The following is a 26505-nucleotide window of genomic DNA, read 5'->3' on the forward strand; positions in this document are numbered from 1 at the left end:
TTTCATCTGCATAGTGCCCCACCTCGCCCACCTTCTGGAGCCCAGGACAGCCTGCCAGCCTGACCCCGCCTGCAGACCCAGCTTGGCTCTGGGCTTCCCCCCCCCCCGCCCCCACACCTCAGTGTCTGACCCGGCTGGCCGCAGCACACTCAGGGTTGTCTCACCTTCAAGCTCCTTGAGGACCCGACAGGATGGAGCCAGGAAGGGGCAGCCACAGCCCAGAGAGCCACTGGCCTCCACACACAGCAAGAAAACAGGTTCAACAAGCATTTATTGAGCCCCTGCTGTGTGCCTGCTGGGTGACCGCTGAGGTGCCAGAGCCATTGCTCCTCCTCCGGGCCCCCCCAGGCCCTGCCCCCCCCATAAGGTGTGGTGCCCGGGCCTCTCCTGAACCTTCTAGCTGGCTTGGGGGACCCCAGGCTTCCAATGGCCGATGTTCGTGTTTCTCCTGGCATCCCAGCTGTTCCCAGCAGGGCTCTGCGTGTGGCGAGAGTCAGAAGTTGCTGTCCCGAAGTTCTCTGGGCAGCCCCGTGTGTCCCTGCAGGCCACGCGGGCCCCACTGCCAGGGCCCCGAGACCCGGCCACGTGGGCGGGGCAGGCCGGGCGTCTCCCATGCAGGCTGCCTGAAGTCAGGGCACACAGGCCAGGTTCTGGTGGACGCCAGCTCAGCGGTCTCGTGGCAGGGGGCTGGTGCTGCTGACGGCCTGAGGTCCGCGGGCCGGGCTGGGTCCCAGTCACACCCAGTGCCCCAGGACCCAGCACTGGCGGTTCAGCTCTGGGGCCTCCTGGGCAGAGCTCCGGGGCCAGGAGTCCCCCAGGTGCGGCTGGTGTCCTGCCGGGAGACAGGGCGGTCAGTGTGACAGGGCCTTCCTCCAGCCACCCCCCACCGGCTTACCACCGCCTGCACCCCCACACACCTGTTACCCACCCCCACGTGACAGGCCTTCCACCGACCCTCCAACACTCATGCCTGCCCAGCTGCCAACCCACATCCAACTTAACCACTGTCCCCTCACCAACTGACCCTTCACCCACCTGTGTCCTCAGCTTTCCATGCCATCCCATGCCCCCTGTACCCACCCAGCTGGCCACCAGTCCACCAATACCTAGACATACATCTGCCAATAGCCACAGCCATCCACTTCCCAACCCGCCAATATATCCACCACTCCGCTCACACACTCTTCCCACCCACATCCACCCGTAACCCTAACACCACCGTGCAACTCCCACCTGCCAACACCCCAGCGTCCCCCCCGCTGCACCCCCACCCTCCAACCACCCCACTAACACGCCCGCCCGCCCCACCCCCCACACACATCTACCTACAGCCCAGAACCACCACGTCCACTCACCCACCCGCCCTCCGACTCCCCTGCTTCCTCGTCTGCTCCACCTGCTGACATACCCACTAACTCGCCAAGCCCCCCGCCCCCGTGAGCACACCTATCCACGCACCCTCCATTCTCCTGCTCCCGACTCACCCACGTCCACATCCCACAGCCCAGCACTGTGGCCCACCAGCCCTGCCCACCTGCCTGACCTCACAGTCACCCACCCCACACCAGGCCAGGCCCTCCCGCCCCCCACTTCCCATCTCCCCTTTCCCGACACCTACCACACCCTCAGTTAGCCTCCAGTCCCTCCCCTGCCCACCCACCTGCCCACCCACCTACCCACCCACCCCATCAGGCTTCTTCTCTGAGCTCTACTGTGTGCCTCCACGAGGGTCTGGACAGGTACAGATGAGTCCTGGGCCCCGGTCCTTTCTTGGTCCCAGGAACAGTGAGTGCGAGTGAGGGGGTGCCCCAAGCTGACCCTGAGCCGCTCTCTGGGCCCAGGTATCGGGTAGCCGGCTGAGACTCCACCAGCGCCCCCCCCCCCCCCACTGCTCTCAATGGCCGGGCAAGCAGGGGGCCCGGGAGGCTCGTCCCCACCCAACATGCTCCCTCCTGTTCTCCTTCGTTTTCAGAAGCTTGCTCCTGGCCCTCACGCAAGTGCCTCCTTGGTGTCTAACGTGCCAGAACCATTTCCGTCTCCACACTGTGACCCAAAGTCCTCAAATGTCCTTGTACCAGCTGTGACGCAAACCCTCAATGCCCAGCTCAAGTCCCCCTCCTACAAGAAGCCTACAGCACCCCCTTCCCAGCCGGCAGGGTCTCCTTCACCTTGAAACACCCGCCCTGAGTGACTTTCCCGGCTTCATCCATTAGATGGGGAACCCAGGAGACCTAGGACTCAACCCAGGGAGGATGCTCCATTGGGGTATCGACGGAGGAGGAGCCAGAGCAAGGAAGCAAAGGGAGGGACAGCCGGAGGGAGGGCACGGGATTGGCTGACAGCGACGGAGCCCACAGTCAATCACCCAGCTTGATGTTAGCCTCAAGCCTGGGAGGCAGCCACCGCCCTTCCACAAATGAGGGGCCTGGGATGCCGCCAAGGGAAGCAAGCGTCCACCTTAGGATTCTCAGCTATAGTGGAACTGGGTCAAATCGATTTCTTCCCAACTCCAAACTTTCATGTTAAAAGAAAATTTGTTCCATGTTGCTTTTCCATCCCTGAGCTCTCAAGGATGCTCAGACAATTCTGTCACCCGTTAGGGTCAGGGCAGGCTTCTTACAGCAAGCCCGGGGAGGTGGAAATTCCCGCTGAAGCCCAGCGCCTGCTTGCACACCTCCAAGGACAGACCACTCATTGCTCCTCCCCCACCCCCTACAGCCCCTCTGAGTGTTGGAAGATTTCTCTTGAAAACGACGGCTGGAAGGCAACAGGCGAAAACGGAGGTGGTCGTGCCAGCAATGAGCGTGCGTTTCCCTCCCCTCCGGCTCTTCTTCTGTTTCTAATATTCTTTAATGGTGGCTGGAGCTTTGCTAATTTTACTATATTTTCTAAAGGGGGAGGAAACATTTGGCACACATTCTGGAAGCGTTTGGCCTCAGGAAAAACATTTGTTTTGGCCCCAGTCACAGAAACAGTTGCATTCTTAGGAAGTGTTTGCTGCCAACGTATAGGAGTTTGAGATTTAAAAAAAAAATAAAAATCTAGAAGCAAACATTTGGTGCAAAGGAACGTTTGGGTATGTTTCTAAATGAGTATTTAAAAGTGATTGTAGTTGTTCGTACTGTCGCTAACAGGCAGGACCTTGAAGAGGTCATCGGAACAGGGAAAAAGCAGCCATGTATTTTTAAGGAACAAGAAAGGCTGTGACCCCTGACCAGGCGGTGGCACAGTGGATATAGTGTCGGACTGAGACGCGGAGGACTCGGGTTCGAAACCCCAAGGTCAAGGGCTCATCTGGTTTGAGCAAAGCTCACCAGCTTGGACCCAAGGTCGCTGGCTTGAGCAAGGGGTTACTCCGTCTGCTGAAGGCCTGCGGTCAAGGCACATGTGAGAAAGCAATCAATGAACAACTAAGGTGCTGCATCGGAGAACTGATACTTCTCATCTCTCTTCCTTCCTGTCTGTTTCTATCTGGTCCTCTCCCTCTGTCTTTGTCACAACAACAAAAACAACAAAAAGTAAAGAAAAGAAAGAAAGGTCATGATACCTATCTTTCTTCCAGTTAAAATAAGGCTCCTTGTCCCCTGGATCCAGAAGCTAAGTCTCTAAAGAGTGGGGCCCCCTCCTCTCTCCAGCGTCCCAGGAAGGGCTTGCGGCCCAGAACCAATCACCGTGAGTTGGGCGATCTGGCCTCACCAGGCCTGAGAAGCACCCCACCAGCCACCACTCACTGCCCTCCTCCTGGTCCCTCTGCTTTGGGACCAGTCACCAGCCAAGAACAGAAAACTGCAGTGAGGAACCTTAGCTCACAGTGTCCAACGAGCCCAGGTGAAGCCGTCAGCGGGCAGTGGCTCACAGTGTCCAGCGAGCCCAGGCGAAGCCGCCAGCGGGCAGTGGGGAACCTTAGCTCACAGTGTCCAGCGAGCCCAGGCGAAGCTGTCAGCGGGCAGTGGCTCACAGTGTCCAGCGAGCCCAGGCGAAGCCGTCAGCGGGCAGTGGCTCACAGTGTCCAGCGAGGCCAGGCGAAGCCGTCAGCAGGCAGTGGGGAACCTTAGCTCACAGTGTCCAGCGAGCCCAGGCGAAGCCACCAGCGGGCAGTGGGGAACCTTAGCTCACAGTGTCCAGCGAGCCCAGGCGAAGCCGTCAGCGGGCAGTGGGGAACCTTAGCTCACAGTGTCCAGCGAGCCCAGGCGAAGCCGCCAGCGGGCAGTGGGGAACCTTAGCTCACAGTGTCCAGCAAGTCCAGGCGAAGCCGTCAGTGGGCAGTGGCCAGAAGCAGCCATTCCTCAGCTCTGACAACTGTGGCTACTGGGAACTGGGCTTCGCTCTTCCAAAACTTTCAGAGAAATTGAATGGGAATTTTGAAATAAAATCTCCTGGCTTTTATATAACTAAGGTTTTAAAAAAAAGTTTTAAATCATCTGTGGGTGAAGTAGACTGTCTCGGGCTGGACTCAGCCCGTGGGAGACCAGTTCTGACCTCTGATGTTTCCCGGCCTGTGGCTTTGTCCGCAAGTCCGTTCCCCGGCTTTGTACATTCTGGTTTCCCCGAGGGCGACCTTCCCTGCTGGCCTCTGGCTGTGGAGTCCCCCACTCCTGTTTGAAATGTTCCCTCTCCTGGGTCCCTCAATATGCGGCACATCCTTCTCTCCTTGTGCTTGTCACTTAGTGTTGTGAGTGTGTCCCCAACTAACCCCGGGGGGCCAGGGACCCCTCCGCCCGCAGCACCAGCTGGACACGGAGCAAGTCCTGAGCTGACTTCACAACCGATGAGGAAACCAGGCAGGAGGGCGGAGTGGTTCCTGAGCTGGTTGGAAGCACGGCCTCACGGGCCCTTCTAGCCTGAGGTTCTGCACACTGTGAGGGGCTTTCTGCTCTCCTCCTTGGGGGGAAAAAATCAACTGTGCTTGGAGTCTGAAAGGCAAAGGTTCAAATCCAGGCTCTAACACTTACAAGCTGTGTGACTTTTGACAAGTAACTCCACCTCTCTGAGACTGCAAACGGGTTTGGATTAAGGGAGTCACTAGGCTCCCCATATAGAAACCCTTCATTATCTAATTTCAGATAAATGTGAAAATCAAATGCCAGGACTAGGACGTGGTGGCTTCACCTGCCTCTCTGCACGGATGAGGAAACCGAGGCCCACAGGTGGGAAGAAATCTGTCCAAGGTCCCACTCTGAGGGTTGGTAGCAAGTATTGTGTTTTAAGTTCCCTTGAAAGCTCCCAGGCTTAGCAGAGTATTTCAGCACGCAGGTTCTTAGATGTGATTCTTTCTCCCTTTATAATCCAACTATTAAAACATGAACGTATCTCACATCAGTCTGTCCCAGCCGTGACTTCCCAGTCCTTCAGTGGGAAGTCCCGGTCTTGAACTCTCTCCAAGGCATCAAGATTCGAGGCATCGGCTCTTAGCTCTGCTGAATGGAATGAAATAACATCTAAAATGGATTCAGTCCAGACCGGGAACGTCAATGCCGTCGCACTGTGCAGATGCGGAGCAGGAGCCCTTAGAGGGGAGGTCAGTTGGCCAAGGAGCTCTGAAGCTGGCCGAGAAACTAGTGAGGGTGGACAGGCTTTGGGGGTGGGCCGGTGGCAGGTACTGGGGCTACTGACCCTATAGCAGCCCAGCCTGGCTCAGAGGAGCCAGATCCCTGGAGGAAGTGCCCTCTGCAGACCTCCCGCTGTCCGAGGTGCTGAAGGCCTCTCCGGGCTCATGGCCCATCCAGATCCTCCGGTTTGGCTGCCGAACCCTGAACACTGGCCTCTAAAAGAGAAATGGAATGTGGGCAGGGCTGGGAAAATGAATGAGGGTGAGCACTGAGATGTCTGGCTTGGGAAACCCCTCGGCTAGTGACAGCATCATGCCTCTTCCTTCGCCTAAAAGGTCACCACCTTGACAAGGGGCTCCCCTGACTGGCTCTCTGAGTTGACCCTGCTCTGTAATCGGCACGCTGAGGGGTCTCAGAGACCCCATCATATCTGGGGGTTCACAGACACGCACATGGAGAGATGAGAGGAGCAAATGTCCCCTCAGTTCTTCCTGTGACCCAGGGGCAGGCACTGTGCATCACTGGCTCAGTTAGGTGTCATTACTGTGTCCACTTTATGGATGAGAAAACTGAGGCCCACATAGGTTACGTCATTTGTCAAAGGTCTCACTCCTGAGATCTGAACCCAGGCAGCTTCACTCCTAAAAACTGAGCCATAAAATTCTGCTTCAGGGATGTTGGGTGCCTGGACAGGGAGAGGCGGAGATGGGCGTGACCACCTCTGCCAGGGTGGGGAGGGCCGGCCGCGTGGGGGAGGACCGGTGGCGTGGGGAGGGTGGGTCGTGTGGGGGAGGACGGGCGGCGTGGGGGAGGACGGGCGGCGTGGGGGAGGATGGGCGGCGTGGGGGAGGACGGGCGGCATGGGGGAGGACGGGCGGCGTGGGGGAGGACGGGCGGTGTGGGGAGGACGGGTCACGTGGGGAGGATGGGCGGCCTGGGGGAGGACGGGCGGGTCGCGTGGGGGAGGATGGGTGGCGTGGGGGAGGACGGGTCGCGTGGGGAGGACGGGTGGGTCGCGTGGGGAGGACGGGCGGTGTGGGGAGGACGGGCGGTGTGGGGAGGACGGGTCACGTGGGGAGGACGGGCAGTGTGGGGGAGTACAGGTGGCGTGGGGGAGTACAGGTGGCGTGGGGGAGGACGGGCGGCGTGGGGGAGTACAGGTGGCGTGGGGGAGGGCCGGCTGCCACTTCCACACACTTGAGCTAGACTTTGAAAGCACTTGTGAAGTTCATGATTCCACTGGGAGGGTTTGTTTTTCGCCAGATGGAGGAAGGGAGTAGGTCACTTCAGGCAGAAGGAGCAAAGTGTGGAATAGGTTCTTGGCAGGTAAATGAGGTTTTCAGGAGGTATGAAAAACCTGGCAGTGTGGGCGGCGGGGTGGGGGCGAGGAAGCAAGGTCAGAAAGCAGGGCGCACGGGCCTGGGGGGGCAGGGGGACACAGGGGTACAGGACTGTGCAGGGTTCCTCAGGGTATAGTATAGGGTTCCTCCTGGCCCCGGGGACCCCGCCTTTCCACCAGGTTTACGTGACGCCTGTTCCTGCTCCCCCCCCAAACCAAAGCACTGAAATCTCCGAAGAAATCTGGATTGTCACAACTGGCCCCTTGTTCCTTGGGGTCAGGACTGACGGGTCAGGAGTGACGGGTGGCTCTGCCTCAGGCGGCAGTGGGCACGGGAAGCCTGGCACAGCCTCCGTTTGGAGCCCCCCTTACGGTGACCCGGGATGAATGGCTTTGTTTCTGGGGACCCAAGGCCCATCCCCTGTGAAAGGGAAATGGTCCTCAGAGCAAATACTGTGTGAGGACTACGCAAGCTGAGTCAGTCCCGGGAACGGTACTGGTGACAGACTAAGCGCTGGGCACTGGGGCCGCCGATGAGTGGAGCAGCAAGGTCCCTGTCTTCGTGCCATTTCCATGCCAGTGGCGCGAGAGTCAGCAGAGGACTGAGAGGGCCGAGGGGCTGGACGGAAGCCGCCGCCGGGTGGGCTGGTGAGGGGAGGTCTCTGTGGGAGGGACTGGCGGGAGGGGTGGTCCAGCGCCCAGCAGGGGTGCCGCCACGGGGCGGGGGGCTGGAAGGGGTGTGGAAGACGCCGGCAAGTTTGTGTCCTAGGAGACTGGATTGGTGGGGAATTGGCCCGAAGAGCAGCTATTTCCACCCGGAAGCTGCTGAAGAGCCCAAGCAAGGGACAAAAGGCAGAGACTCCTGGCTGCAGTCTCAGAGGGACAGGGACTGCCCAGGGCCAGGCGCTGCTCAGAATCTGGTCTGTGGAGCAGCAAACGCAGCGTGTCTACGGACTTGTCAGAAATGCAGAATGCCAGGACCTGCCCATCGCTCCTGAGTAAAAAATTCAGGGCCGGGCCCGGCAATCTGCATTTTAAGGAGCACCCCCCCCCCCAAAGTGATTCTGATGGTGACAGTGGCTTGAATCTCTCAACCTCTCTCTCAACCCGAGGGCCAGGGGCCTCCACGCTGCAAGCCTGTGTGCCCAACAAGTTGGCATCGCTACTTATTTCAGAAATAGTGTCTGTTTCCATTTTAATAAAGGAGCAGACTTGAGCAGGACTATATTGGATTTGATTTTGATCTAATAAAAATGCCAAGTTGCTCTGGGTCCAGAAAAAGTCTTCCCTGCAATTCCCTCTGCTGTTCTGAGGGCAGCCGCGGCAGAGACCCGTCTAGACGGAGCTCCCAGAAGCCACCTCTGTACCCGGCGAGTGACAGCCGCTCACCCAGCTCAGCCTCACAGACACACCTGGCAAAGCCACCAACTTGTCTTGGGCATTGAACTTGACAGTTGCAATCAGCTGCAAACCCCAGTTGCCCCTGAAGGAAAGGAAGAGGCAGACATCTGGGCCATAAGGCAGCATCCTCTCCATCAAATGTCACATCTGATGTGCTTCTGAGCTAGCTGGTGGCACTGCAAAGCCCCAAAGGCAGGTTTCAAAAGCAAACTCTTTCCTCAGGAAAAAAGAAAAAAAAACAAAAAAAAAAAAAAACGAAATTGTGGCAGAATCCGTATCACAGTAGCCCAAGAAAAAATAGCAAATTTGGAGCAGTTAAGATAACCAAAAGTTCATGTCACTGTGTAGGTGAAAGTGTCTGCTTGGGCGGGACAAGAGAGGGAGAAAATGGGAGGCACAGAGCCGGCGAGTGAGCGCCTACTGTGCGCCACGCGCTGCTCTCAGCCGGCCGTCAGGATACGGACGTGAGCGCCACAGGACAGGGTGCCTGTTCTCACGGGACCGAGGGGAGCAAGGCAGCAGAACAGAAGTCAGGTCTGGAAATACAAAAGATCATCTCTGAGGGGGCTGGCAGCTGTGAGGAACACAAAAACAAGGCAGTGTGTGAGTGCAGCTGGGGGGGCTTCCCGGAGGCAGCGGCCGAGACTTAAGAAAGAGATGAGACAAAGCCAGCCATGCAGAGCGTTAGAGGGAGAGCATCCCAGGCAGAGTAAACAGCAAGTGCAGAGGCCCTGGGAAGGTCGTGCTCTGTGTGTCCAAGGAAGAAAGGCCAGGGTGGCCGGAGCAGAGTGAGGGAGGGGAGAAGGAGAGGAGGTGGGGCCGAGGGTTAGGGGGCTGGAGCAGGCTCAGCCTCAGTCCCCAGGCAAGGGGACAGATCTACACGCCCGGCGGGCCGAAGGTCTCAGCCAAGTCAGTTTGCCTTTCTGCTCTTTAGTCTCTCCGCAGGCACAGGCACGGCGGTCCTTCCTTCCCGGGGGTGCTGGGCTGACGCACCACACAGCTGTGGAGTGCTTCGCCGGGACCTGTACACTGTGAGTGGTTAATTACATGGGCTTCCTGGCATTCCTCCTCCCCGGTCCCTTGTGCCCAAAAGTCAGCCCACCACAAAATCTGAGCAGCTGCTTGGTGCAGAAATATTGAAAAACTTGCCCAGGCGTTTCCAAAATATTTTCTCGGCCAGAAAGCCCGCCAGCAGCCAAACAGGCTGCATTCTGGAGATGGCTTTGTTTCCCCACATGGCCTGACCTTTCCAGCCGATGAGCTCTGTGAAGACCGAGTCCACGGTGGCTGGACCCTGCATCCTCATGTGCTGCCAGGCCCAGCACACCGGGCTGGTGCCAATCCCAACCCTGCCACTTTCTGGCACAGCTACAACTTCCCTGGGCCTCACTTTCCCTGTCTGTAAAATGGGGCTGTGCTTAGGGTTAAGCGAGTGGATAAATGTGAGGTCCTCATGCACAAGGCCATCATCAGACCTGGTAGGACTGAATTCTTGTTGGTTATTACCATCGTCAAGGCCAGGAGTCATTGTCAGAGCTGTGGAATTCTACCAGGCTGGATCACCCCTGGCTAAGCACCCTGCCCCTCTCCTCACCCCACCCTCACCCCGAGCTCAACGAGGCCATGAGCCACCAGCGTTGGCCACACCGGAGGCAGCAGTGTCCTGGGAGCTGCCCGGCCCAGAATCAGGCCTCATTTCCCTCCACGGTCCAGCACGGGGCTCTGCCTGGGGAAGCATCTTCAGGAGAGATTTGTTGAATCTGTGAGTGAGTGGCTTTCATGGGGCCACGGAAGCAGCAAGCAGCCCACCACAGGATCATTTAAGCGGCCGGAGCCCTCGAGCTGGCATCCCAGCCCGGTCTCGCCGGCTCCTCCCGCAGCTCTGACAGCAGACGGGGTCTCTTTCTTCCTTGTTCTCTTGAGTCCCGAGTGCCTCCCTGGTCCCCTGGGGAGGACAGCCGTCCCTGCTGCTCGGCCACCTGGTACAAGGCCCAGCTGGCTGAGGTGAGGTGGGGTCTGAGGGTCACTTCTTCCCTGAGGAGCTGGGACTGGGGAGCCTCTGGGGGCCGCTGACAGCCTTCCACAGTCAACACCGCCCTCCTGGGCTTCTCCTTGAGCCGCAGGGAGACAGGACCTCAATGCTTCCCCTGCAGGCGCTCGGCCTTCCTGTGGTTTCAACTCTCTCCATTCCCAACCTTACCCGCCCCTCAGCCTGGACGCAGACAAAACACCACTGTGCCCCCCAGATGTGTCCGCCCCACGGCACCCCCAAGTGGCTCACTGCTGCCCCAGGGTTTCCCCACTCGCCCACCCAGCAGCCATCCAGCAATGACCCAGGACGGTTACTCTCCTGTGGGTGTGGGGGGCAGGGTGACGACTCAGACGTGGGAGCTCTGCCCTGGCTGCCCTGTCCCCCGTAGGGACCAGTGGGGACCGGCTGGATGGTGTGCTTGTCCCTGCTTAGCCCCCCTCACCTGCTCCTACGGGGTTTTCTGGGGGCTCCCAAATAAGCAACCTGCTGTCAAAGCCTTTTCTCAGGCCCCGCTTCTGCGGGAGCGCTCACGGCCACGCTGACGACTTCCAGCACTAGGGGTATCATCTCCATTTTGTCTCCGGCCACTGTCGTCTCCCCCGGGAACGACGGCCACTCCGTCCGTCCGAGTGGGTCTGCTGGCCCTCCTGCCTCGCTCCCCTCTGACCCTTTCCCCACACCGCGGATGGAGGGGCGGACATGGCTATGGACGTTGGATAAATACATCGACAAAGATACGGGCGGGGGGCCAAAGTAGGTCTGAGGCTGGAAAACCATCCGATACTTAATAAAGAATACTCGGAAGTCAAGTCTGTACGTTGGACTCACAACTGTAAACCTACTTCTGCCCACCCCTGTACAGATGTAGGTATAGAGAGGAGCTGTAGCTATGGATACAGATAAACAATCTGGAGAGTCTCTTCCCTGCCCAGATGCCCCGGGACCCCCGCTGCACCGGGACCCCTGCTGCACCAGGACCCTTGCCTCACCAGGACCCCCCTGCCTCACCGGGACCCTTGCCTCACTGGGACCCCCGCTGCACCGGGACCCTTGCCTCACCGGGACCCCCGCTGCACCGGGACCCTTGCCTCATCGGGACCCCCGCCTCACTGGGACCCCCGCCTCACCGGAACCCCCGCCGCACAGCCACCTCTGCCTCACCAGGACCCCCGCCTCACCGGGACCCCCGCCTCACCGGAAACCCCGCCGCACCGGGACCCCTGCCGCACAGCCACCTCTGCCTCACTGGGACCCCCGCCGCACCGGGACCCCCGCCTCACCGGGACCCCCGCCTCACCGGGACCCCCGCCGCACCGGGACCCCTGCCGCACAGCCACCTCTGCCTCACCGGGACCCCCGCCGCACCGGGACCCCCGCCGCACCGGGACCCCCGCCTCACCGGGACCCCCGCCGCACCGGGACCCCCGCCTCACCGGGACCCCCGCCGCACCGGGACCCCCGCCTCACCGGGACCCCCGCCTCACCGGGACCCCCGCCTCACCGGGACCCCCGCCGCACAGCCACCTCTGCCTCACCGGGACCCCCGCCTCACCGGGACCCCGCCGCACCGCACCGGGACCCCTGCCTCACCGGGACCCCCGCCGCACCGGGACCCCTGCCTCACCGGGACCCCCGCCGCACCGGGACCCCCGCCGCACAGCCACCTCTGCCCCCGCAGCCCTGCCCGCCTCCCGCCACCCTCACTGCTCTCCGACCCTCTGGCCTCGGTCCCGGCTGGCTGTTCCTGCTCCGGGACGGTGCGCCTGCAGCCCCTCTGCCCGAAGGCGCTGCGTGGGGCTGGCGCCTTCTCACCCTTTAGGCCCCAGCTCCTCAGGGGGTGGCCCTGCAGGAGCCTCCCCGGGTCCTCCATCATCCCACCTTCCCCCCTTAGCACCGGAGACGGTCTTGTTTGCTTCTGAGCTCACTTCTTATCTGCTTCTCTCCCCCGCAGACGGCAGCCCCACCAGGTCCCTGCGTCTGCCCTTGCTCGTGGAGGAGTGTCCACGCACAGGGCAGAATGTTTGTCAAAGGAAAGGCAAGGTGGCCTCTGCCTTCTGTGCTGGCTGTGGACCCAGCAAATACATCTGAGGCAGTGGGTACCAGGCGGGGCCGGGGCTGCGGGAGCTGCTGCGGTGGGGGCTTCTGCCGCTCCCTGACCCCGGGTCTCCCCATCCTTAATGCCAGGCTCCCTGTTAGGGCCAGACTGGCTCCCCTTCTTCCATCCTCAGGCGTCACGGAGCTGGCCTTTCCTCCTCCCAGCTCTCCAGCTGCCCCAGGCCCTTTCCACCCAGGGTGCTCTGTGCAGGGAGCCGGGGGCACTCTGCATTGTGCCGGGGCTCTCAGCTTTCGTTCCTCTTTTATGCTTCCTGGGCCCCTCTGCGGGATTTCTCTTCCCCTACATTATCCCTGAGGTGGGGGTTCCCCAGCCGCCTTCATGCTCTGGTTCTTGACCCCTTCCTCCAGGAAGCCCTCCACGCTAGCACAGACACCTGTCATAAAACCATAGCATGTGAGTCCAGTGTCCACTTAAGTGCCACCTCTTGTTCTTTGGGCAGGTCGTCTTCCTGGGCTGGCGCCTCCGACAGGAGCCTCTGTCCTCAGAGAGATGCCCGGCCCCTCTGCTCTTCCCCAGCAGGGCCCCTGCCCACGCCCTCACCTGCCTCATCCTCTTCCTCCAGGCAGAGCCGCTTCTCACTCGGTTGCTAGGATCACAGGGTTTGGAGTTGGATAGACAGTTTGTGTCTCCCCAGAAGCAGACCCTGAGGTATGAATTCAAGAGCAGGGGAGCTCTGAAGGAGGAGCAGGAACCGGCAGGCAGCTGCACAGGGGAGAAGGCGGCCACCCCGGGCGAGCCGCTAGCCCTGGGGACATCTAAGCTAATCCTACAGGGGACTGTGCGAAATCCACTTTGCCTGAGCCTGAGCCCACCCTGGGGGCGAGGGAGCTCCCTCCCCCAGGCACAGAGACGGGGATGGATAATGGCCCTTGGAAGACATCAGTTTCCCCCGAAGGAGCTGCGAGGTGGGCAGGGCGCTGACAGCTGCCTCGCTCAGCTGTGTGACCTTAGGCCAGTTACTCCCCCCGTCTGAACCTTAATTTCCTCATCAACAAAATGTGGCTTGTGATTTCTGTAGGGGTGGGAGGTCAGCAAGAATAAGAGGTCAGGCATGAAAGCCCTTCGTATGGGGGGGGTGCTGGGCAGGGAGGCGCGGTGGGCGGCGGCAGCAGGCACGGCTGACACTCTGCCACTTGCACTTCAAGCTCGCTTTGCTCTTGCCTTTTCCGTCAAGCAAGGCCCTCCTCTCTTTTTACCCCACCCTCGACCCCTTTTGCTTTCTGGACCAGACCTCTGTTTTCCTAATAAGTGCCCCAGATTCTGTCCGCGGGTGTCCCCCACCGTGACGCATACGAAGTCAACGCGTTCTACGCTGCCAGGGGCGCCCGGCCGCCGCTGGACCCAGCCTTGCCCGCGGTCACCTCCCTGGCCTGGCTGTGGCCCCGCAGGGTCGCGGCTCTCCCTTCAGGCCCGTGGATGGCCCGGGCCGGCCTGAGGCTGCGCGCACCTGCCTGTCTCCAAGCACCGGGGTCTACCTCGCGCTCCCTCAGCCTCCCCGGCGCCCACGGTGAGAGCCAGAGCCGCGGCCGCCGCCTCGGAGCACCCGCTACATACACTGAGACGCCAGACTGGGCCTCGCCGCCACCAGAGAGTGCGTCTGTGGGAGAAGCAGGGGTTCGGGGGTTCGGGGAGAGGTTCGCCCGGCGCATCTCTGGGTTCTTTCTTTCTCGTCAGATGGCCCAGAACCTGTCTCCAGGCTCCTGCGGATGAGGCCACTTACGGGCTGGGTATCTCTCATGGCGGCAATCCAAACGCAGGTCTTCCTCCTCGCTCCCATCCCCCTTCTCGATCCTGCAAAGGAAAGATCCCGGAGGCTGGTGTGAGGAGGAGCAGGCTGAGCCGGCAGAGACCCGGGACCCGCAGAGACCCGGGACCCTCAGAGACCCAGGACAGGCAGAGACCCAGGGCCCTCAGAGACCCAGGACAGGCAGAGACCCGGGACCCGCAGAGACCCAGGACCCTCAGAGACCCAGGACCCGCAGAGACCGGCAGAGACCCAGGGCCGGCAGAGACCCAGGACCCGCAGAGACCCAGGGCCAGCAGAGACCCGGGACCCGCAGAGACCCAGGACCCGCAGAGACCCGCAGAGGCCCAGGACCCGCAGAGACCCAGGGCCAGCAGAGACCCGGGACTCTCAGAGACCCAGGACAGGCAGAGACCCGGGACCCGCAGAGACCCGCAGAGACCCAGGACCCGCAGAGACCCGCAGAGGCCCAGGACCCGCAGAGACCCAGGGCCGGCAGAGACCCGGGACCCGCAGAGACCCGGGACCCGCAGAGACCCAGGACCGGCAGAGACCCAGGACCCGCAGAGACCCAGGACCGGCAGAGACCCGGGACCCGCAGAGACCCGGGACCGGCAGAGACCCAGGACCGGCAGAGACCCAGGGCCGGCAGAGACCCAGGGCCGGCAGAGACCCAGGACCCTCAGAGACCCGGGACCCGCAGAGACCCGGGACCCGCAGAGACCCAGGACCGGCAGAGACCCGGGGCCGGCAGAGACCCGGGGCCGGCAGAGACCCAGGGCCGGCAGAGACCCAGGACCCTCAGAGACCCGGGACCCGCAGAGACCCGGGACCCGCAGAGACCCGGGACCGGCAGAGACCCGGGACCGGCAGAGACCCGGGACCCGCAGAGACCCGGGACCCGCAGAGACCCGGGACCGGCAGAGACCCGGGACCCGCAGAGACCCGGGACCCGCAGAGATTCGGGACCCGCAGAGACCCAGGACCCGCAGAGACCCAGGGCCCGCAGAGACCCGGGACCGGCAGAGATCCGGGACCCGCAGAGATCCGGGACCCGCAGAGACCCGGGACCCTCAGAGACCCAGGGCCGGCAGAGACCCAGGGCCGGCAGAGACCCAGGGCCGGCAGAGACCCAGGACCCGCAGAGACCCAGGACCCTCAGAGACCCAGGGCCGGCAGAGACCCAGGGCCGGCAGAGACCCAGGGCCGGCAGAGACCCAGGACCCGCAGAGACCCAGGGCCGGCAGAGACCCAGGACCTGCAGAGACCCAGGACCTGCAGAGACCCAGGACCTGCAGAGACCCAGGGCCGGCAGAGACCCGGGGCCCACAGAGACCCGGGGCCGGCAGAGACCCGGGGCCGGCAGAGACCCGGGGCCGGCAGAGACCCGGGACCCGCAGAGACCCGGGACCGGAGGACGCGTGGTCCCTCCCTTGGGAGGACCGTTGGCAAAGCAGCCTGGCACCCCCGCCCCGTGAGCCCCTTACCGCCGCCACCCTGTGAGGCGGGCGGCACCCTGTCCACGTCGGGATGGAGACACCGAGGCACTGTATGGCCGCGTGACCCACCGGTGAGGTGCTGACACAGCTAATGAACGAGAGACGGAACCGGGGTGCAAGCCCGCGTGTTCGCTCGCAGAGGACGCCTTTGTCACGCGCAGACGGCAGATTGCAAAGAAGGCGCGCCGTTTGATTTGTTTAAAAAAAAAAAGACACACTTTCTGGGCCTTGAAAACGTTGTGCTAAGCGAAATAAGTAAATCAGAAGAAGCGAAGCACTGTAGGATCTCACACATACGTGGGGTGTGAAACTGGGAGGCCCACGGACACAGAGAAAAGTGAAGTGGTGACCGGGGCAGGGAGAGGTCAGGGAGGGGAGTCAAGAGGGACAAACACGCGGTGACGGAAAATGGTTTGACCTTGGGGTGATGGAAAAAAAAAGTCACATCATTTTATTTGGAAAAAAAATTTATACACTCACACGCACAAAGAATTATTTGGGTGAGTGAATGCTGAGGGCCTAACGGGGATTCGCCCTCGGTAGTGAGACGACGGGGTGGGGGTAGGGTTCCATCTGGAGCCTTCTTTTTCAGCTTCGGTCTATTTATTGATTTGGAGCAACGGACATTTATTCGCTGTATCACTTTGCTCAACTGCATTTAAACACATCCTCATGCCGTTTCTACATGTGAACAGAGCTCTGGGCTTCTGCCTCCTGCACAGTGCTTGTTCCCCGCCACTGGGGGACTTTCCCATGCCTGACTTTCTCCTCCGGTGTCACCTCAGAGTCACCACGGTTCCAGAGGGGCGGCCTGCACTGGTGTGGCAGGGGCGAACGGGCCTGATGGGGCCGGGTGGGGCGGCGGCAGGCTCTCTGCTGGGCCCCCCACCCCAACCCAGACCCCCGGCCGCACTCAGCCGAAGCCTGGGCCAGAGAGTGGGCAGAGCCGTGTGCCCACACTGCCCTCATCCATTCGTAACCCCACTAAATCGCAGCGCTCCACACGGCCCGGTCCGAGTGTGCATCAGCCTCCGAGATAACCTGGTCCCCTGAGGAGAAAGCCCGGCAGTCCCTGTACCCCCTAAGAGCACCGGCAGTCCCTGCGCCCCCTAAGAGCACCGGCAGTCCCTGCGCCCCCTAAGAGCACCGGCAGTCCCTGCACCCCCTAAGAGCACCGGCAGTCCCCCCTAAGAGCACCGGCAGTCCCTGCGCCCCCTAAGAGCACCGGCAGTCCCTGCGCCCCCTAAGAGCACCGGCAGTCCCTGTGCCCCCTAAGAGCACCGGCAGTCCCCCCTAAGAGCACCGGCAGTCCCTGTACCCCCTAAGAGCACCGGCAGTCCCTGTACCCCCTAAGAGCACCGGCAGTCCCTGTACCCCCTAAGAGCACCAGCAGTCCCTGTACCCCCTAAGAGCACCGGCAGTCCCTGTGCCCCCTAAGAGCACCGGCAGTTCCTGTGCCCCCTAAGAGCACCGGGAGCCCTCCCAGCCCCACTCCTGTGGCCGACACCCTGCTGTCTTCCCCCCCTTCCTCTTTGCCTTTCCCTGGGCTCACAGCTGTCCCGAGACCCCTCCCCTCAGGTCTCACTCCCAGTGCGTCCCCCAAACTCCCCCCAGTGCCCTCAGCAAGGTCTTTCCCTCCCGTCACCTGCTACCCTGTCTGCTTGGTCACCTGCTACCCTCTCTGCTCGTGTGCAAGCGAGTCTCAGTCCTTTCCAAACAAGTGCCCACCGCTGCTTTCTGAGTCTCCCCACCGCCTCCTTTCTGTGGCACAGCCCTGTCCGGAGGCCAGAGGAGAGGCGGGAAGGTGGTGAGCTGAGCAGCAATGGCTTTGGGAGAGGGGCAGAAGCACTCCTGCACAGGTCACGGCGGCCCCTGCGAGCCAGCGCTCCTGCATTCGCTCCACAGGCATTCATTCCCCGGGCTGCTCCTCTGAGCGGAGGACAGACACGCTCAGGTCACGGCCCCTGTCCTCAGAGAGCTGTCCTTCTAGGAGAAAGACAAGCTTGCACTTGAGTTAGGGAATGATAGGCATTGACCAAAGGCCACTGAGGATTGCCCTTGCTGCCCGGATAAGGGACCAGGTCTGTGCTTCACAGGGAGAAAACTGAGCACAGCCCTGGCCGGGCAGCTCAGTGGGTTAGTAGAGCACTATCCCGAAATGCCAAGGTTGTGGGTTCGATCCCCGGTCAGGGCTCATACAAGAATCCACCAATGAATGCATAAATAAGTGGAACAACAAACCAATCTCTCTCCTTCCCCTTTCTAAAATAAATAAATAAAAATAAATTTTAAATAAAAATATCTTCAGTGGCACGGGTGGCCACAGATGACAAAGGCCTGAGTGTTGATGCTATCGGAAGGCTCAACATAAGGGAAGATGGTCGCTTTTTTGCTTTTTAGTAGGAACATTTTTGTTATTTCCCTGATAGCACAGTTTTGTTAAAAAAAACCCAGCCCCATAAAGTAAACAAAAGTTCCCCTCAATTACACCTCCGTGTAGCAGTACCACTATTAGTAGTTTCGTGTTTATCTTTTCAGAATTAATGCTTATATTAATAGCCTCAAATTAAACATACTTTTTCGTAACCTGATTTTTAAACTTACCCATAAATTTCCAACATCGTTCTACATCAGTACCCGTGAATCTCACTCGTCTTTTTTCCTGACAGTTGTTTTTAAGAAAATAATTAATATATAATACCCTATTGATAAACGTGTAGGTGTTTTTCTGTTGTTCTGTTTTTTGTTTTTTTTTTCACTGAGAGTATTACTTAGAAAAACACCCAAGTCATGTCACATGTGTATCTAACAGGGTGTTGAGTTCCCCACCCACAGAGGTGCTCAAGGCTGGAGTGTCCCCAGTCAGGAAGCTGCAGCTGGATTTGAACAGCTGGATGGGTAACTGAGCCCATGGTCACCCCAGAGCACCAGCACCTCAGGTCCAGTGCCTGTGAGTCAGCGGCCTCCAGTCCTGATATGTTGGCCTGTGCTTTACAGCCTTAACCTTAAACCCATTCCTTGGTCCTTCTGGGCTCCCTGGTCTCATGGCTTCCTATCCTGAGGTCTTCTTCCCCCAGGCCTCATGCTGGGCCCTCCGGGGGGGCTCTGCAGAGAGCCCCGGGCTGGGGGTGGGCAGGAGAGCAAAGGCATTGATGTTTAAAGCCAGAATCAGCCACGGGCCCCTCCTCCCGCTGGTCATCCAAACCTTGCGCTAAGACACCCACATTTCAATAGCTAACCCATCAAAGCATCCCAGCCGGGGAGAGAGCATCCACTGTGGGCCGGGCCTGGTGCTGCCCTTGGGGGCCGCAGGGACGGCGCCTGGGAGAGGTCTCTGCCCTGGGGAAGCAGGGACGGCGCCTGGGAGAGGTCTCTGCCCTGGGGAAGCAGGGACGGCGCTGGGAGAGGTCTCTGCCCTGGGGAAGCAGGGAAGGCGCCTGGGAGGGGTCTCTGCCCTGGGGAAGCAGGGACGGCGCTGGGAGAGGTCTCTGCACCGGGGAAGCAGGGACAGCGCCTGGGAGAGGTCTCTGCCCTGGGGAAGCAGGGACGGCGCCTGGGAGAGGTCTCTGCCCCGGGGAAGCAGGGACGGCGCCTGGGAGAGGTCTCTGCCCCGGGGAAGCAGGGACGGCGCTGGGAGAGGTCTCTGCCCCGGGGAAGCAGGCATGTTGTACGCACAGACAGTCACAGCCGAACGTGCGGAGGGTCGATCAGGAGGACACTGAAGGGTGGAGAGGGTGGACTGTCTAGCCCAGGAGTTAGCAAACTCTCTCTGTCAAGGTCGAGATGGGAAACACCTGAGCCTCTGTGGACCGTCTGGTCTCCGTCAGGACCACGCAGCTGCCCTCCCCGTTCACAGCAGGCGGTGGCCGGGCTTGGCTGGCCGGAGACAGGGTGTCCGCCTCCGGTCCAGCCAGTGGTTCTCAGCCCGGACACCCACGGAGGTCCCCCGGGGGGCTTTACATTCCCCGGTGGCCGGAGGGTTGCAGCCACGGCTGAGAACCCGCTCGTGTCGGGACCGGCCAGGCTCCGTGGAGGCGGCGAGCGGCACAGAAGTCCAGGTGGCGTGCTCGCTGCGTGGGCCTGTCTGTCAGTCAGCCCGTCTGTCTGTCTTTCCGCTGCACTGCCTTGCCATTCTGGGGAACACCGGATTCCTGGCCCAAACGCAGCCCTCACCACCACGTCCGCCAGGGTGAAGAACCGTGGGCGGGATCTCGACAGCCAGCTAACGAGCGGCTCGTGTTTGACAGCGGTTATGGCAAGGGTTGAGGACCCTGCCCACCACCCACTCCCCAGCCCGCCCCCAAGTTCTTCCTGGCCCAGAACGTGGAGGACAAGAGGCTGCTTCGGCACAACCGAGACCTTGGGCCCGGCGGTGGGTGAGGAGGGATCACAGCTGAGCGCCGAGCGCGGCTCTGCCGTTCACAGGCGGCGTGACCTTGAGCGGCTCGCCTGCTCTGCATCTCTGTGATTCCGAGTGCTCCGCCGCCCGCCGGGTTACCGGGTTACGGCCATTTAGCGGTGGCAGGAGTGACAGTCGGGTCACCACCGCCACTCTGCTGCCTGCTGTGGCTGAGCCCACGTTATGAGGGCCCCGCCCGGGCTCGATGAATCGCCGGTCTGCCCCAGACGCTTCGACCTCAGGGAGAGAAAGGACGGCATTTATCTCCTCCTCTCGAGGCTGCTCCGTGCGTGACACAAAGAAGCCCCAGGAACGTCAGAAAGGAAGGAAGGAGACAGGGAGGAGGACGGAGGTGAGGAGGCGAGGAGATGAGGCTGAGGGCCGGCCACTGGGGAGACAGCCGGGGAGGGGGGTCCCCCCCGGGTGCTGAGCTTCGGATAGAAAGAAAAGGCACAACTGCAAATGTCACGAAGTGTCAGTTTCCTTTGATTTGGACTGTAATTTCCTGCAGAAAATGTTAGGTGCTTTCTGAAGATAGACTTTTTTTTTTCCCCCTACAATATGTGTGGGAAATTACCTGCACGTTTAAACAGGTGCCGTGAAGGGTTAATGGGGTGGCTGGGGTGAACCGTGTTCAGAAGGGGCAGCAGGCGGAGCCCAGGCGCCTCAGGCCCCCTGTGCACACGCTGTGTCGTTTCCTGGCCAGGTCCCGAGTGCCCCTCTGTGAGCTATTTGAGTCTGGACACGTCCCTATCATCTTGAGCCTTGATTTTCTCACCTGAGAAATGGGCACGATAACGCACCTGTCTCTCAAGGTGGTTGCGGGACCAAGTCAGCTAAGACATGCTTCAGCTCCTGTGTCTGAGGCTCTTAGAGCCCGCTAGGTCCCCGCCACGCCCTTCGTTGCTATTACGACCGTCACTGTAATCATCCTTGTCTCTGGAGACTCTATGCTCTGTCACTCTTGACGAGGGAGGGGATTATTTTAACATAGAAGCCACTGCTTCCCCCCCCCAAAAAAAAAAACCCCGCACACCCCTTCCTCCCTTCCTTCATTGAGGCCTGACCCACCTGCTGCCTGAAGGAAAAGGATGCTTTGCAAGAAACAGAAAAGGCTTGAATGTATCAAATAGCCTCGGATTCGAGGGTCACAGCGCAGCCTTCTGCCCTAGAAGAGGCAGGGTGTCCCCGCTCTGGGGATCAAAAGAGTCAGAGCAGAAGCTCAGAGTGAGATGAGGCTGCCACCAGGGGAGGTGACGGGGCCCCGGGAAGGGCGACAGCAACAGAGCTGCCTGCTCACACTTCCCAGCGAGAGACAAGCTGTTCCGTGTTTCAGTCCTCACTGTGGTGGGTCTGTTCACACCCACTCAGCCTCTCTCCCCACCACAGGGTCCCCCATCGCCACCGTCACCGTCATCCCATGTCACAGCTGTGAAACTGACGCTGAGGTCAACGTTGCGCAGGCCGTGGTGCTCTGGCAGAGTGGTCGCTGGCTTTCTCGTGGAAAGAGCGAGCTGTCTGCAGCGTCTGCGGGCTGCCGCGGGGTGACGCTCCCAGCACGGCGGGTGGGTCGCTGGCTAGTGGAGGGGCTGGGACTTGAACTCAGGTTTCTCAGTCCCTGGGGTCTGAGCGTGTTTCCGCTGTGTCCCGCAGATGCCAGCTGGCAGGGGACTCTCTCGATCAGACCCACCCTGGGGACGTCTGCACGGTGAGGTCCTTGTGGAGACTGGGGCCAGGGACCACCCACTCTGGCTCCCACAGCTGCCAGCAGAGCTGTGTGGGCTATGACAGCCCTGTCACCCGCCATTGCCCCAGGGACCCACAACAGTGGAATGGAGGCAGGTGTTTGCTCTTTCTGAGAGGAGACGAGGATACAGGCAAGTGACAGAAGCAGAGGGGTTCTGTGGGTCTGAGGGCGACCAGAACCGATGTCTCTTTGGAAGCACCCCCCAGAACCTGCACACGTGATTCTAGGGCCAAGTGTGGTCACTGCAGCCAAGGGCACTGACAGGGGCCCCACCAGGCCTTATCTCCGCTGTGACAGAAGCCCCAGGGCTCCCCAGCACAGCCTCCCCCTGCATGTTCTCCCCCCGGGGGGACCTGTCTGTCATCCCCAAAGCCCATCCCGGTCACAATGACCCCAGGCTGGCTGCTGCTGCCCAGCCCCGGCCACTTCCTGGGATGAACTGACAGTCTACATGACCGGCTTCTCCAGCTGTGTGACAAAGGGCTAGGTTTCCCTCCTTATTTCTCTTTCTACCTTGGACCAATTTTTAAATGAAATACAATAAAAATGAATCACTAGAAAATGAAAAAACAAACAAAAAACCATGTACGAAGGGCAAGCTGGAGTGTGCCACCGATATGAACTGGCTAGAAGAGTTTCCCCCCTCTCATCCCAGTCTCTGTCCTTATGTTACTATGGACGTTCGCAAACGGGCACCGGTGCGGGGGACACGCTCTGAGTAGCCCCTGTCTGCAGCACCCTGCTTTGTGCCCCAGCCTCTGCTAGCCACGTCCACCTCCTGAGGCCTGAGCAGGGCCGCATCTGCCGTATCCCAACCGGCCCAGTAATTTCCATCCTGAGGGTGCCCACAGGCCCTCGGAGGAGCTTGTTAAAATGCAGGTTCTGGCCTGCAGTGGATAAAGCATCGACCTGGAACGCTGAGGTCGCCCGTTCGAAACCCTGGGCTTCCTTGGTCAAGGCACATATAGGAGTTGATGCCTCCTGCTCCTCCCCCCCTTCTGTCTCCCTTCTCTTTCTCTCTCTCTCTCTCTCTCTCTCTCTTTCTCCTCTGTCTAAAATAAATAAATAAAATCTTTAAAAAGAAACGTAGGTTCTGATTGGGCCGGTCTGGGGAGGGGCCTGAGAGTCCGCGTTTCTAACAGGTTCCGAGGTGAGGCCCTGGTTGTCGGCCCGATCACATCTGAGGAGCCGGGCACTGGACCCCGGCCTTGGGCGTGTGGGGGTTTCCACCAGGCTCTAGGCTGCTGTCCGGGCGGACCCGGGCCTCCAGTGCGCTGCCCACAGTCCTGGCTACAAATGGACACCCCCAAGGAACCGGCAGGGGTGCCGGTCACGCACGAGGTCACCCGCAGCCCCCGCAGCCACGCCCTCCCGCCCCGTGTCCCCTCAGCCGGCTGTCCTTCCACACCTGCTTCCCAGTTCCCTTTGGTCGGTTTCCGCCTCAAGGACTGTCTGCGGTCTGGCCTCCTCTCGTGGTCTCGTTCAGCCACGTAGCTGATCTACTGTGGGAGCCGGGCGAGGACACTGCACGTCTACGCACCAGCTCTCGTGTCTGGACCCCACGCTCCTCCTGGGGGGGGGGGCGGCGCTTTCAATGAGCCCCATAAAGAAGGACGAGGTGCCAGGCGTCGCTGAGAAGTAATATTCCCGCAGGAAAAGTGCAAACAAATGGGCGTGAGGGGCGGTGATCCGACCGTCAGGTTAAGGGTCTCCGACGCAGTCGCCGGGACAACGCACACGATTCTTCCGCGGTCCGTTCACCACAGAACAAAGGGTGGAAGTACAAGGAATGTGGGCCAATCAATGGCCACAGCTCGGAAATTAAGATTCCACACATCACACGTGCCGTTCCAAGATGGGGGAAAACAAGCGGGTTTTTAAGAAGATTCTTTTCTTTTCCTTTTCCTGTTTTATGAGTAATAGCGTCATACTGCAGAACACTGGGGAAGGTCAGAGAGGATAGAGCTGTCCGCAGGGTCAGCGGCACCCCCCCCCCCCGATTTTTGTGTGTAGGTGACAGTTTTGTCTCCTGTTTCTCCCGTATTGGGTTTTAAAACGAAATGTCTAGAGATAGTATCGCCTTGAGATTCTGTTCGTTCAGAACTGCATGGTCAGAGAGTATCACTTAGAGAAACACTCACACTAGTGTGAGTGGAGCCCCACCCAGCCCCATCCTCACCCTCACCCTCACCCCCCACAGCCGTCAAGGGGGCTCCAAGGGCCCCGGGACATGGGAAAGCCTCCAGACCTGGTTTACTTCCCAAGCCCCTTTCACAGCCCAGCCTTGGCTGCGAGGAGGGCGAACGGCGAGCAGAGCCACAGACATGGGCACACCTGAGGGTTGGCGATGCTCACGTTGGCTGGGGAGGAGGCAGCGCCAGCCAGACCCCTGGCAGCTCCCAGAGGGCCGAGGTCACCTCGGTCTGACAGACTAGCCAGTGACTCCTTCCGAGAGGCCCTCCTCTCGGCTCAGTCCCTCTCTCCATCCATCCTCATATTCCTGAGTAAAGAAGGGTGTCGGCCTGTGGCCTGCCCCCCAGGAGGCTGCAGGGGGGTCTGAGGGGCTTGGCGGGGTGACGAGGGCAGTGGTGGAGGCCTCAGGGGGTTGTGGGAGGACAGGTGAGTGTCGGGCGGGGCTTGGAATCAATATTTGAGGTACCGCCATCGAGGCAAGGAACAGGGGCGCTCCGGGCAGAGAGGGGGGCAGTCCAGATGCAACGTGGAGGCGGGAGAATGACCGGTCTGGGGAACTGGGGCGTCCACGGTGTGGCTGGACAGTGGCAGCGCCTCGAAAGTGATGTCGAGGAGCGGGACCGCTGTCCTGGAGCTGTGGAAAGTCACTGCGTTGTTTTGAGCAGAAAGACAGGGGTGCGGGCGCCTGACCATATAGTTACATCGGTCCCCATGCCGGAGGAAGGGAGTGGAGACGAGAGAAGGGAACTCACCACAGGGAAACGCACTGGACTTCTGAGGAACTGGACGTGGGGGTGTGTGTGAGGACCGCAGATGTCTGGCTGGGCAAGCAGGACCACCATGGAGACAAACACAGAAACAGGACTGTTTGGGGACACCGTCATGAGTGGGTCCTGGCATGTTGATTTTTTGGTGCCTTTGAGAATCTAAAGTGGCAACACTCAAGAGGTCGCTGGACATGGAGTCGAGCGTCCGGAGTGGACTGAGAATGTGGGCATCCGGACACAGGTGTGGCCACCAGGGCTAATGTCAAATGAGGAGAGAAGAGAGTCCAGGCTGACCCTGGGAGTGTGGCCCTGTGATGAACAGGGGGGGGGCAGGTGGTGGGAGAGTCCCGCAGAGGAAGATAGAGTGGGATATGGGGGGCTGGGGCTCTCTGGGGGGGCAGGTGGTAGGAGAGGCCCGCAGAGGAAGATAGAGTGGGATATGGGGGGGCTGGGGCTCTCTGGGGGGGCAGGTGGTGGGAGAGGCCCTCAGAGGAAGATAGAGTGGGATATGGGGGGGCTGGGGCTCTCTGGGGGGGCAGGTGGTGGGAGAGGCCCTCAGAGGGCGGTAGAGTGGGATATGGGGGGGCTGGGGCTCTCTGGGGGGGCAGGTGGTAGGAGAGGCCCTCAGAGGAAGATAGAGTGGGATATGGGGGGGCTGGGGCTCTCTGGGGGGCAGGTGGTGGGAGAGGCCCTCAGAGGAAGATAGAGTGGGATATGGGGGGGCTGGGGCTCTCTGGGGGGCAGGTGGTGGGAGAGGCCCTCAGAGGATGGTAGAGTGGGATATGGGGGGCTGGGGCTCTCTGGGGGGCGGCTGGTGGGAGAGGCCCTCAGAGGAAGATAGAGTGGGATATGGGGGGGCTGGGGCTCTCTGGGGGGGCAGCTGGTGGGAGAGGCCCTCAGAGGACGGTAGAGTGGGATATGGGGGGCTGGGGCTCTCTGGGGGGGCAGCTGGTGGGAGAGGCCCTCAGAGGGCGGTAGAGTGGGATATGGGGGGGCTGGGGCTCTCTGGGGGGGCAGGTGGTGGGAGAGGCCCTCAGAGGACGGTAGAGTGGGGTATGGGGGGGCTGGGGCTCTCTGGGGGGGCAGGTGGTGGGAGAGGCCCTCAGAGGGCGGTAGAGTGGGGTATGGGGGGGCTGGGGCTCTCTGGGGGGGCAGGTGGTGGGAGAGGCCCTCAGAGGGCGGTAGAGTGGGGTATGGGGGGGCTGGGGCTCTCTGGGGGGGCAGGTGGTGGGAGAGGCCCTCAGAGGGCGGTAGAGTGGGATATGGGGGGGGCTGGGGCTCTCTGGGGGGGCAGGTGGTGGGAGAGGCCCTCAGAGGAAGATAGAGTGGGATATCGGGGGGCTGGGGCTCTCTTGGGGGGCAGGTGGTGGGAGAGGCCCTCAGAGGACGGTAGAGTGGGGTATCGGGCGGCTGGGGCTCTCTGGGGGGGCAGGTGGTGGGAGAGGCCCTCAGAGGACGGTAGAGTGGGATATCGGGGGGCTGGGGCTCTCTGGGGGGCAGGTGGTGGGAGAGGCCCTCAGAGGACGGTAGAGTGGGGTATGGGGGGGCTGGGGCTCTCTGGGGCGGAGCGGAGAGCAGATAGCACGAAGTTGTGCTGAGAGATTCCTGACCACAGACAGGAGAGCACAGTGGGTGGTGGTGGGGGGGCCTGCACCCATGTCTGCACCAGCCTCAGCCCGGGGAGGGCTGACCCCGTGAGGGGTGGGGCAGGGTCCTACC

At 60.9% G+C, this 26505-nt stretch overlaps 1 protein-coding gene across 2 annotated transcripts in view; it reads right to left on the reverse strand.

Moving 5' to 3' along the window:
• Window positions 1-254: 254 nt before the first annotated feature.
• Window positions 255-26505, reverse strand: part of GSG1L (GSG1 like) — a 219235-nt gene continuing 192984 nt past the window's right edge. For both annotated transcript variants that reach the window (XM_066383179.1, XM_066383178.1), the window contains 2 exons: window positions 14158-14228; window positions 255-832 (listed from right to left, as the gene is read on the reverse strand). In XM_066383179.1, coding sequence (XP_066239276.1) covers window positions 735-832; window positions 14158-14228 — 169 coding nt within the window. In that variant the 3' untranslated portion in view covers window positions 255-734. The remainder of the gene's footprint in view (window positions 833-14157; window positions 14229-26505) is intronic.

This window comes from Saccopteryx leptura, chromosome 4 (assembly GCF_036850995.1).
Source record: "Saccopteryx leptura isolate mSacLep1 chromosome 4, mSacLep1_pri_phased_curated, whole genome shotgun sequence".
Taxonomy (NCBI): domain Eukaryota; kingdom Metazoa; phylum Chordata; class Mammalia; order Chiroptera; family Emballonuridae; genus Saccopteryx; species Saccopteryx leptura.